Source organism: Saccostrea echinata, unplaced genomic scaffold (assembly GCF_033153115.1).
Source record: "Saccostrea echinata isolate AGI-Se365-2 ecotype Australia unplaced genomic scaffold, CSIRO_AGI_Sech_v1 ptg000046l, whole genome shotgun sequence".
NCBI lineage: Eukaryota > Metazoa > Mollusca > Bivalvia > Ostreida > Ostreidae > Saccostrea > Saccostrea echinata.
The window spans coordinates 6,394,586-6,405,013 of record NW_026889795.1 but is presented as its reverse complement, the minus strand read 5'-3'; the positions used below and the strand labels follow the sequence as shown (position 1 = coordinate 6,405,013).

Here is a 10,428-nt window from a genome sequence, read left to right as displayed (position 1 = left end):
TATTTATCAGCAAAAGCTGAACATTACAGACTTCAGCAGAGTGCCACCCAATGCCCTATCATGGGATGCTTTATTGTTTGAGGGGGCTGAAAAATGGAATAACATGAAGAACAAACCAAGAGAAGAAGCAGATTCTTAAGCGTTCAAGGTGATTACCTTTTGTGCTTACTATCATATATATTGATTTACTAAAATTGATATGAAATTTGACTTCTTATATTAATTTTTATTTATTTTTTCTTCATTATTTTAGAAGTAACTCAGTGAAATGATGCCAGAAATATGTAAAAATTTGAAAAATAAAAACAGGATTAATAGCTTAAAAATTTGTTCTTCTATTTCTTATTATTTAAGGAATAAATTTAATAGCTACCCAAGTTATACTGTATAACCTGGGTTGGGGCAGTTTACGCTTTATAAACCGCAAAGCGGTATATATATACATAAAAAAAAAAACAAAAAAAAAAAAACGTAAACTGTTCCAACCCAGGTTATACCAGTATAACTTGGGTAGCTATTAACTTCATTCCTTTTAATTTAATTTTCTGTCATTAATTGTAGAAAATAAGACAATTTCTCCTTCAAAAATGCCTTCAAATTGTGCATATTTTAATTTATGTGTGGATTATTTCTCCTACTATTTTGGTCTCCTGGAAAAGACTGGTGAAGAACCAGAGGATCTCGTTAGAAATAAATCCCACTTTATCCCAAAACGAGGTAGAAACCGAACTCTAGATGCGGTATGTGATACTCTAGATAATATAAAGCTACCCAATGTTACTAAGTATGTTAAATCTAACCTCACCAAAGAGGAGGGAAAAGCTATATAAGGACGAAAGCATAGTTATCAAAGAGGCCGACAAAGGAGGCGGGGTAGTCATCATGAATAAAGTATTTTATGAACGTAAAATTTTGAATATGCTGCAGGATCCCGTCTACTATAGAACTATTAATGCAAATCAGGAGAAAAAAACGTTAGCAAAGATAAAACAACTTGTCAGTGGGCCATCTTCCGGGAATATGACTGCTAAGGAGAAAGACTATCTAACAAACTTCGATACCAGTGAGAGTCAATTTTATGGATTACCAAAAGTACATAAATCATCGGAAATCAAAAACGCAATACATGCTCAAAAAGGAGAATACATTTGCTGTCCTAATCCAGAAGATCTCTCTTTTCGACCCATCGTAGGGGGACCTAATTGTTCAACACAAAGACTTAGTCACATGTTAGATATTTTATAAAAACCTTATTATGAAAAAGTTCCCAGCTTTATTAGAGATGATTTAGATTTTATTAATCACCTACCAGACCATATTCAAAGTAACACGAAGCTGGTGTCATTCGACGTCGTTAGTTTATACACAAATATACCAGTGGATTTGGGTATAAAAGCTATTAAATATTGGATTGACAGATATCCAGATTTACTACAAGATCGTTTTGAGAAAGAATTTATATTGGAAGGATTAAGAATAATACTTCTAAACAATACCTTCGCCTTTGGAAAAGATCATTTTATACAAACAAAAGGAACAGCGATGGGGACAAAAGTGGCTCCCACATATGGCACTTTAACCTTAGGATATCTCGAACAGAAACTACATCACCAACTAGCCACTCTATGGGGAGAGGAAGATGCTGAATCTATAATATCAAAATGGAAAAGATTTCTGGATGATTGTTTTATTCTATGGAATGACAATGTTGACAGATTATCCGTTTTCCAGCAGTTGTTAAACGGCTTGGGTTCTAATATCAGATTTACAATGGAAAGCAGTGATACTAAATTACCTTTTCTTGACGTCCTAGTCATCAAAGAAGATACAAAACTTTCTACGGATATCTATTACAAATCAACTGACACCCACCATTACCTACATTTTGCTTCCTGTCACCCTCACCATACAAAAACAGCAATCCCTTACAATCTTGCTAGACGTTTATGTGCTATCGTTAGCGATGATAACACTAGAGATATCCGACTGAAAGAGCTCAAGTCGTACCTTATAAAACAGGAATATCCTGAAACCCTCATAGATAACGGTATATTGAAAGCCAAAGGATATACACGATCTGAATTACTGTCTACAAAGAGCCAGGAAAATAAAACGGAAATTATTCCATTTGTGCAAACTCACAACCCACGGAATTATAACTTGACCTCTATATTTCACCAACTGAACAACATTCTTAAAGATGACATATCAACAAAACGAATATATAAAGATGTAAAATTTATCAACAGCAGACGACAACCTAGGAATCTTAGAAGAATCCTGTGTTTTTCCCATTTTAAAAATACCTGCGCAGTCGCCAAGTGTGAGGACGCACGTTGCGGGACATGCCAACATATCATAGAAGGATCAACTTATAACTTTAACGGAAGACAATTTACAGTCAACGCAAATATGTCTTGTGACACTAAAAATGTAATATATGTAATTACATGTCCTGGATGCCACCAGTATTACATCGGGAAAACAAGCAACCCGCTTCGCGCCCGTGTGCGGGTCCACAGACAACATATTAACTCACCGGAATATCGACAAATCCCTCTAAGTGAGCATTTGGATCGCTGTGGAAATAAACAGTTTACTATATTTCCTTTTTACAAACTTTCAAATGAAAGTGACATCCAGAGACGCGAAAAAGAAAAACATTTTATACATGTTTTCAAACCTAAACTTAACAATTTATCGTAATCGTAATCACAATTGTACATATTGTTTTCATTCTACAAATTTCCCGCATTGTTTATATATATATATATATATATATATATATATATATATATATATATATATATATATATATATATATATATATATATATATATAAAATATATATATATATATATATATATATATATATATATATATATAAGGACAACATTAACATTTGGTTCACATTGCAATCCAAAGAAATCACGAAATAATTAAAAAACAATTTGCTGTCCTTCAAAAAAGAACTGCAATACGTGGACCATATGCATGTGTTTCGAAACGAAATTCAAAGAAAATTTCTAGATTTAGTGACTTTACAAAGGTGTAATTAAATTTAATTTTTTTACATGAATCTTGTCATTTTCATCGTTATTTAAGTCTGCTTAATTAGGCTGTAATGATAAAAAAAAATCATGACCTTGAAATGATATGAATATGAAATGTTGATCTAGGTATCTAGATCATAATTGTAATGTAAAATTAACAACAGAATTAAAAGAGGCTTAAGCGTGCAGCTATCGTAATGGTTGAATTTTAACTCCATTGGCGGATCCAGGGGAGGGGGGGGGGGTAGGATGTTGGAACCCCCTTTATTTTTCCAGAAAGAGGAAAAGAGAGAGAATGTTTTTTTTTCTGAAATATATATATAGATATTTTTACGTTTAGTATTTTCAAGATTCCGGCGAACGTACGGCTATGCCATTTTTGGACCATCTTCTAAAGTAACTAATTTTAATAAGTATGCATAAAAAGTCATGAAAGGGAGTATCCATAGGAGAATATTTATCTACATATATTATGGGGATATTTTAATCAATGAAAAGAAAAGTTCAAAATGTCCCCGTAGTTTGTAGAGGAAGGGGGCTCACTTTTTCCTAAAAAAAATTTATTTTTTTGTTATAATTTGAATATATAAGTTTTGATTTGTATTGGAAGCTCCCCCGCACTTTTGTTGCGGGGAGGTTTAAAATACGGAAAATCAAACATTTAAAAAATTCAAAATATACCGAAAAGTTAGACGAAGACCCCCCCCCCCCCCCCAAAATAGGATTTCACAGTGTGGTGCACAGGTTGTTATTTTAATTAATTTATTTATTTTTGGTTGTCAACTCTTTTTGAAGGTTGCCTCTTCGAAAACCGTTACTACGGGCTTGAATGAAAGTGCCTGCGGTGTGACCTAGACCCCCTTTTCAAAAACTGCTGGATCCGACCATGTACTGGAACACTAGAGGGGTTATCTAAAACGATGCTAGGTTATCGATTAACTCGATCAATTTGAAAACACAAAAAAAATTAATTTTGTGAGTGTGTTTTCTCTGTCTCTTTTTAAATAACGGAATGACTAATATACAACACATGCAATCGTAACTTCTTGGCAAAACAACGTGTTTTTCTGAGCTCGCCACTGAGAAGATGCGATTGACAATCTCATCGTACATAGACCAAGGCTATTTGGTCTTTCAAGCACAGGTGTATGCACTGTTTGCTTGTGACGCTTAGACTGGTGACGGTATTTGTTTCGGACATGAAGAACTATACACCAGTTTCATAACATGTGCAGTTTTTCTTTTTGGTGAAAATTGGAGTAAATTAAAAGTCGAATATCTTGGATATGGGGTAACCCATATCTATTCTTGTTACAACGACCGTCAATGCATCCATGGACGAGTTCATTGGTTACTTTGAAAGGTAGCACAGGTTAACCTTTCTTTAACATTTTCTACAATGATCTACTTACTTCGATTGATTGTACTTTCATAGCAAAATTGTTAAATTTTATTCCCGATTGGCCTATAGTTTTGTCATTAAAAAAAAAAAATCGGGCTATTTCGATACATGAAATCATTAACGGCTGGGACTTGACATCTGTACTAGATTTATACGGAAGATATCCTATCATTGGGAAGATAGATGGTACACGTGTAGCACTGATCTGTAGTACGCAGAATTTTTTTTATGTTTCTCCCTCTCCTCTCATGGAAAAACGTTGCTACAGGCCTTTATCCAGTTATAATTATTTTGCTAACCTTGATGCACAAAGCTAATGCCGGTAAACTTGATAAAGATTATCTTTTAAAACCAAGTAGTTGAATTAAGTTTTTAATTCAACATGTTCTTGAAAGCTGTTAAGCTATCCATATAAGTTCTTCCTACTTATTTAAAATGCTTGTACCATAGAATTTTAGTTTGTATATAAGGATATATGTATTAAAGAGAAATTCAGATCTTGATTACGCCAAAGAATACATAAATACGATGTGCAGATTTTCGAGCGAGGTTTGCTAATAATTGGCATATTCTAATTCGAAAAGGGCGAATTGTTCTAAGAGCAAGTTGTCTTGGAGGCGAACTCTCTAGCATTCTTGCTCATGCCTGGTCTGATGTAAGCCCATGGCATCCGGTTTAACTCCGCTAATATATTTTCTGCGTGGACCTCAGGGTCCCCGCAATAAATATAAGTTAAAAAATAAAATAACTTTTGCTCAACATATGAAGAACATATGAAAATAAACATACATGTATGTTATTCATATGATCATACAAAACATGCAACCAACATATGTAAAACTAATGATTAATATATATTTGGAAACATTTGTGATCATATGGTGCTCTTTTTTTATGGCGAACATATTTTTTGGAACGTATGTTTAACGTATGTTCAACATATGTCGAACATATTTTGCAATTTTACCTGCGTATACTCTTAAAAATGAGAACTAGAATTGATATCAGTTTTAGTGTTGAACTGTTTTTAAACAGAAAAAAAATCGATAAAAGTAATCATCCTCTGCTAGGATAAGCAAGCTATCATGTCGTCAGTTCTTCGATGTAATTTAAGCAGTTCGAAGAGATTGTAGAGATGACTGTGTAACGTTCTATGTGGGTATCTTGTCCATAAAATTGTGACCAAGTTTTCATCAAAGACCCTTTATCTGAAAGTTCAAATACCTCGAAAATCTGAATTTCATTTTCGATTCTGGTGATTTTGAGAAAGGGTATGAACCACAACGTATATCCCTAGTCGAACTCTTTTCTCAAGATCACAACAAACCTGTCTTAATCCTAGTTTTACAAGGTATTTATTTGATTAGATTCATATCTTGTGTATTTTTATGGTTGAAGTAATTACATTTACTGTCGAACAATACAGGAAGGGTTATAATAAGGTTCGTGGACTTATGCGATAAAATCAATTTATAAGGAACACAAGTTTAAGGTGTTTTGAAAATTTTAGTTTGATACATTGATTAATTGTCAAATTATCCTAAATTAGGAAAGGGTTCCGATGTTGCATAATATTTGATGCACCTCGTTTTAAGGTCTGGGGTGACCAAATACGATAATAAATAGGGCCGGTCTATGTCTATTATAAAAATTCCGCTTTCAGTTTTATATACCAATTACATTTTAAAAACTTGGCTCTTCTGTATTGATTCATCTTTCAATTAAGATTCTAGAAATTAAATCGGGAATTTACATTTCTAATTCACTTCCTAGCAACATTGGAATATTTACAATTAACTTGCTGACATGCTGTGTTTTTGTGTACAGCTGTACACTTTCATCCTAAAATTTAGACTTAAAAAATTAGAATTTAGAATTTATGTCAAATTAGGCGTTGACGATTCTAAAGAAAAAAATATTATTCGATTAAAGTAATCGTCCCATGCTTGGATAAGCGAACGATACAGGGCGTCAAATTTCATTCAAGGACCAAATGAATGTCTTCCTCTTTTTTCGTTTGAATACCTTTAATAGACTATTTTGAATATTGTTAAGTACTTCAAAATGGTTTAAGCTATTCCGAGATACGTGGTTATAAGACTCTGAAAAACTTCTATGTGGGTATCTTGTTCATTAATTCATGGCCCATTTTCACCTACGACCCTTTATCTAAAAGTACAATACCTGGAAAACCTGATTTTTCATTTTTGATTCTAATGATTGAGTGAAGACTGTGAACCTTAGGGGAAATCCCTAGCTAAACCTTTTTCTCAAAATCACGAAAACAACAGTCTTACACCTTGTTTTTTTTCAGGTATTTTTTCCACTAGTTTCATGTCTTGTATACTTTTATGGTTGAAGTAATAACCAATGCCGTTAAACAAAATACATCTTAAAAGTTTTTGGTTTTGTTTTTTCTGAAAGACAGAGTTACGTGTGGTATTTGGTCAGAACAAGCTGAAATTGGGAATTTGCTTACTAACATCTACGTATTATCAAAAGTTTTACATCCTATTTAGGAGCAAGTTGCCATATGGCATTATTGTATATAATTTCATCTTTGAATTGAGACTTTAAAAATTAAATCGACAATTTATATATTTTATTCACTTCCTAGCAGCATTGCAGTATTTTTAATTAGCAAACTTGTTGCCATGTTTTATTTATATGTATGGCTTGGGATAAAATGATGAGAGTGGAATGGAGTGGAGTGGAGTTATGTGGGGTCATGGAGTGGAGTCTGTATCGAAACAGAAGATAAAGTTTAAAAACAGATTCCTCTTACATACTGTCTTTTCCTTGCAATGTCATAATAGAATTGTGTAAAAAAAAAAAGTATGCAGCCAAAAACCCTAATGATCTTTAAATGTCTTACGGAAGTTCACTTAAATTTGTTTTGTAACAAATATTTGGTGATTCATATATCACGTAATCCTATCTCAAACAGACAAACCTAGTAAGAGTTGTTGACAGCTTTAATGTCAACCAAGTAAAAAAAAACAATTGCATTGAGGAACTGATCACAATAATTGAATAATTAAGGTACATAATTATCCTCAGTAGCTAGTTTTTTTTTTAAAGAGCAAGCTGCCCTCTTTAAAGATATTTGAAGGTCTTTTTTGTATCTAATTCCATTGATTGTTGTATAATTTAATTCTGATTGTAACGCGCCATTTGATTGGATAAAAAATCTATTATATATCGTACAAATGGGTTGCCTACGTCACAATGACTTGCGTCAAAAATGTATCGATGCGCCTGACGTTACATTTAAATTTTGTACAATTTGAAGTCATCTTTTAAGGGCAATCATCTTTTTTCTTACACTAAATAAATTAAAATTAAATTATAAGGCATGAAATTAATAGCTACTCAATTTATACGGTATAAAGTGGGTTGGAACAGTTTACGCTTTTTTATAAACCGCTTCGCGGCGAGCAATCAGCATACCGGTTGGATGTAAATCAAAACATTTGTACACGTAGAGTATAAGTAATGTGTGTTTATGTACAATTTAGATTTACTTTTATCTAAAAAGCTGTCTTGTAGAGTAGGCGTTCTCCCATAAAATCTTTCCCCCCGGTAAACTGGCTTTAGAGTAGGATTTCCCCCCGGAAAATTGGCTCTAAAGCAGGATTTCGCCCACGGAAAAATGACTCTAGAACAGGATTTCCCCTACGGAAATTCCACATCAAAGTCAATTTACCGGGGGAAAATCCTACTATGTGTAATAGTTATAGAGTGCGATTTCCCCCAGAGCCAATCTTCCCCCAGTAAAATACCATGGCTTTAAGTATCTATGGCAGGAGGGGGGCGTCACGTTGCTACAAGTGTTACATCTTCAAAACGGCACCCTGCTACATTGAAAATATGAAATACAAAAATTAAAATATTTTGAATTTCCTTTTTTTTCTCAGTAACTGACCAACCAATTTTTTTGAGGCATTATAATCTTATTCTTTTCATCTGGTCAAACTGGCTTCTAAAAAATGGTACACTGTTATCGGTTGTACAAATCTTTAATTGTATCCATGGAATTTGATTTTTTTTCTCCAATTATATTTCAAACTACATGTACATAATATTGATGTTTGAGTGTCTTTCCAAGTTCCTTTGGTTAAAATATATCCAAAATAGTTGCCAGGGTCATGAAACTAAAAATAGGTCATTTATTTCTTTAAAAAAAGAAACTTTGCAAAACTAACAGAGTATTTGCTCTCTGCTTTCAAATTTAATGATTCACCGAAGGGTTCACGAGGACATACGTATGCTTCGGCTTGCAAAAGCAGTGTTTCTTGTATTGATTTTTATTTATTTATTTATTTATTTATTTTTTTATTTATTTTTTTTTATTTTTATTTTTTTTTTTTGCTTTTTTCCTTTGAAGAAGTACTCGATTCAAAAACTTACAAAATGGTATGTAGAACCTATCAATAACACAAATTTTAGAATTTTCTCACACATTATTTGTAAAAAGGATCGGTCCATAAATAAACTACCAGACCTTTAAAGGACAAACATATTATCAAATCACTAAATTAGGGCTGATATACATTTTGAAATTCCTGAACCAACAGGATCAATGCGTCGAGAATGGTGTTAATACATCTTACGATTTTTGTAGTGACTAATTTTACAATTTTCTACGAGTTAAAATTTTTAGGGTGAGACTAAATGATTTAAACTATATATTTTAAGATTTTATACAAAATTTGATATTTCTTGAATTGAACGCACTCATATCTCCATTAAAAAAAATCAGTTGACTTCATACAAAATGTTTGGCAAAATATTGTCGATATGACTTAAACATTGATATAAGGGGGGTTGGGGAGGGGGGATCCTACTCTGAGAAAGAAAGAGGGGGAAATTTGGCTCTATTGTGAAATTTCCCCTCGGGAGGAAATCCTACTCTATAATGCAGATTCCTAGGGGAAAACTGGCTATTGGGAAAATCCTACTCTACAACACGGTAATTGCTATTTATAAATCATTATTCTCAAGATAACATAAACTGTTTAGATAATTATATAATTATTTATTTTCACACATTATTCTTTTAGAAATCGATTTAAACATGTACATATATTTTAATCATGCATTGCGTAATTTTTTGACAAGTTGCATAAAAAGATAATAACAATGGTGATTAACAGAGAAGATAATTACAATCAAATTTTCTCTACTTATATGTCATTTTTCAAGAAACAGGTTTTACTCAATTATTTGTTAATTATTTCTTTTTTTTTTCATTCAAGTTCATGTCAAATTGATCTTTTTATTATTTTCTTTGTCTTCTTTGGACATAAAAAAATATTAACATTTGTCATATCTATCTACACGCACATAGGTAAATCAGAAAAGAATCATAGGATTTGTTATGATCATTTGTAATTCGTATTTATTTGTCTACTCTTTACAAAATACATTATTTGGAGTATATATATATATATATATATATATATATATATATATATATATATATATATATATATATATATATATATATATATATATATATATATATATATATATATATATATATATATATATATATATAAAATTACGTTGAAATCTGCATTTTGAAATTTCTGTGCCTTGACATTTATTTTCTAAATTTTCTGAATTGATCAATTATTTAATTATAAAGTTATTGATTGTTTGAAAAATAAATAATGACTATCTTTTTCTATTATCATCAACCACCGTTCACGGTAGCTCAGTCGGTAGAGCGCTCGCTCCGTGATCGGGAGGTCGTGAGTTCGAATCTCGGCCGCGACAGACCTAAGTCGATAAAAATGGGTAGCAACTGTTCCTTCGCCATGCGCTCGGCACTTTGAAGTGAAAGTTGCGGGTCCTTCGGATGAGACCTTAAAAACCGAGGCCCCGTGTCACGGCAGGCGTTGGCACGATAAAGATCCCTCACTGCTCAATGGCCCTGAGTGCCGAGTAAAGGTCAAAATTTGAAGCCCT

At 32.5% G+C, this 10,428-nt stretch overlaps 1 protein-coding gene across 1 annotated transcript in view; it reads left to right on the top strand.

Annotated features, from left to right (window-relative positions):
- Positions 1-786: 786 nt before the first annotated feature.
- LOC133201982 (uncharacterized) overlaps positions 787-10,428 on the top strand; it is a 30,282-nt gene continuing 20,640 nt past the window's right edge. Inside the window, exons 1-2 of the mRNA XM_061337768.1 lie at positions 787-1,229; positions 1,419-2,232. Coding sequence (XP_061193752.1) covers positions 787-1,229; positions 1,419-2,232 — 1,257 coding nt within the window. The remainder of the gene's footprint in view (positions 1,230-1,418; positions 2,233-10,428) is intronic.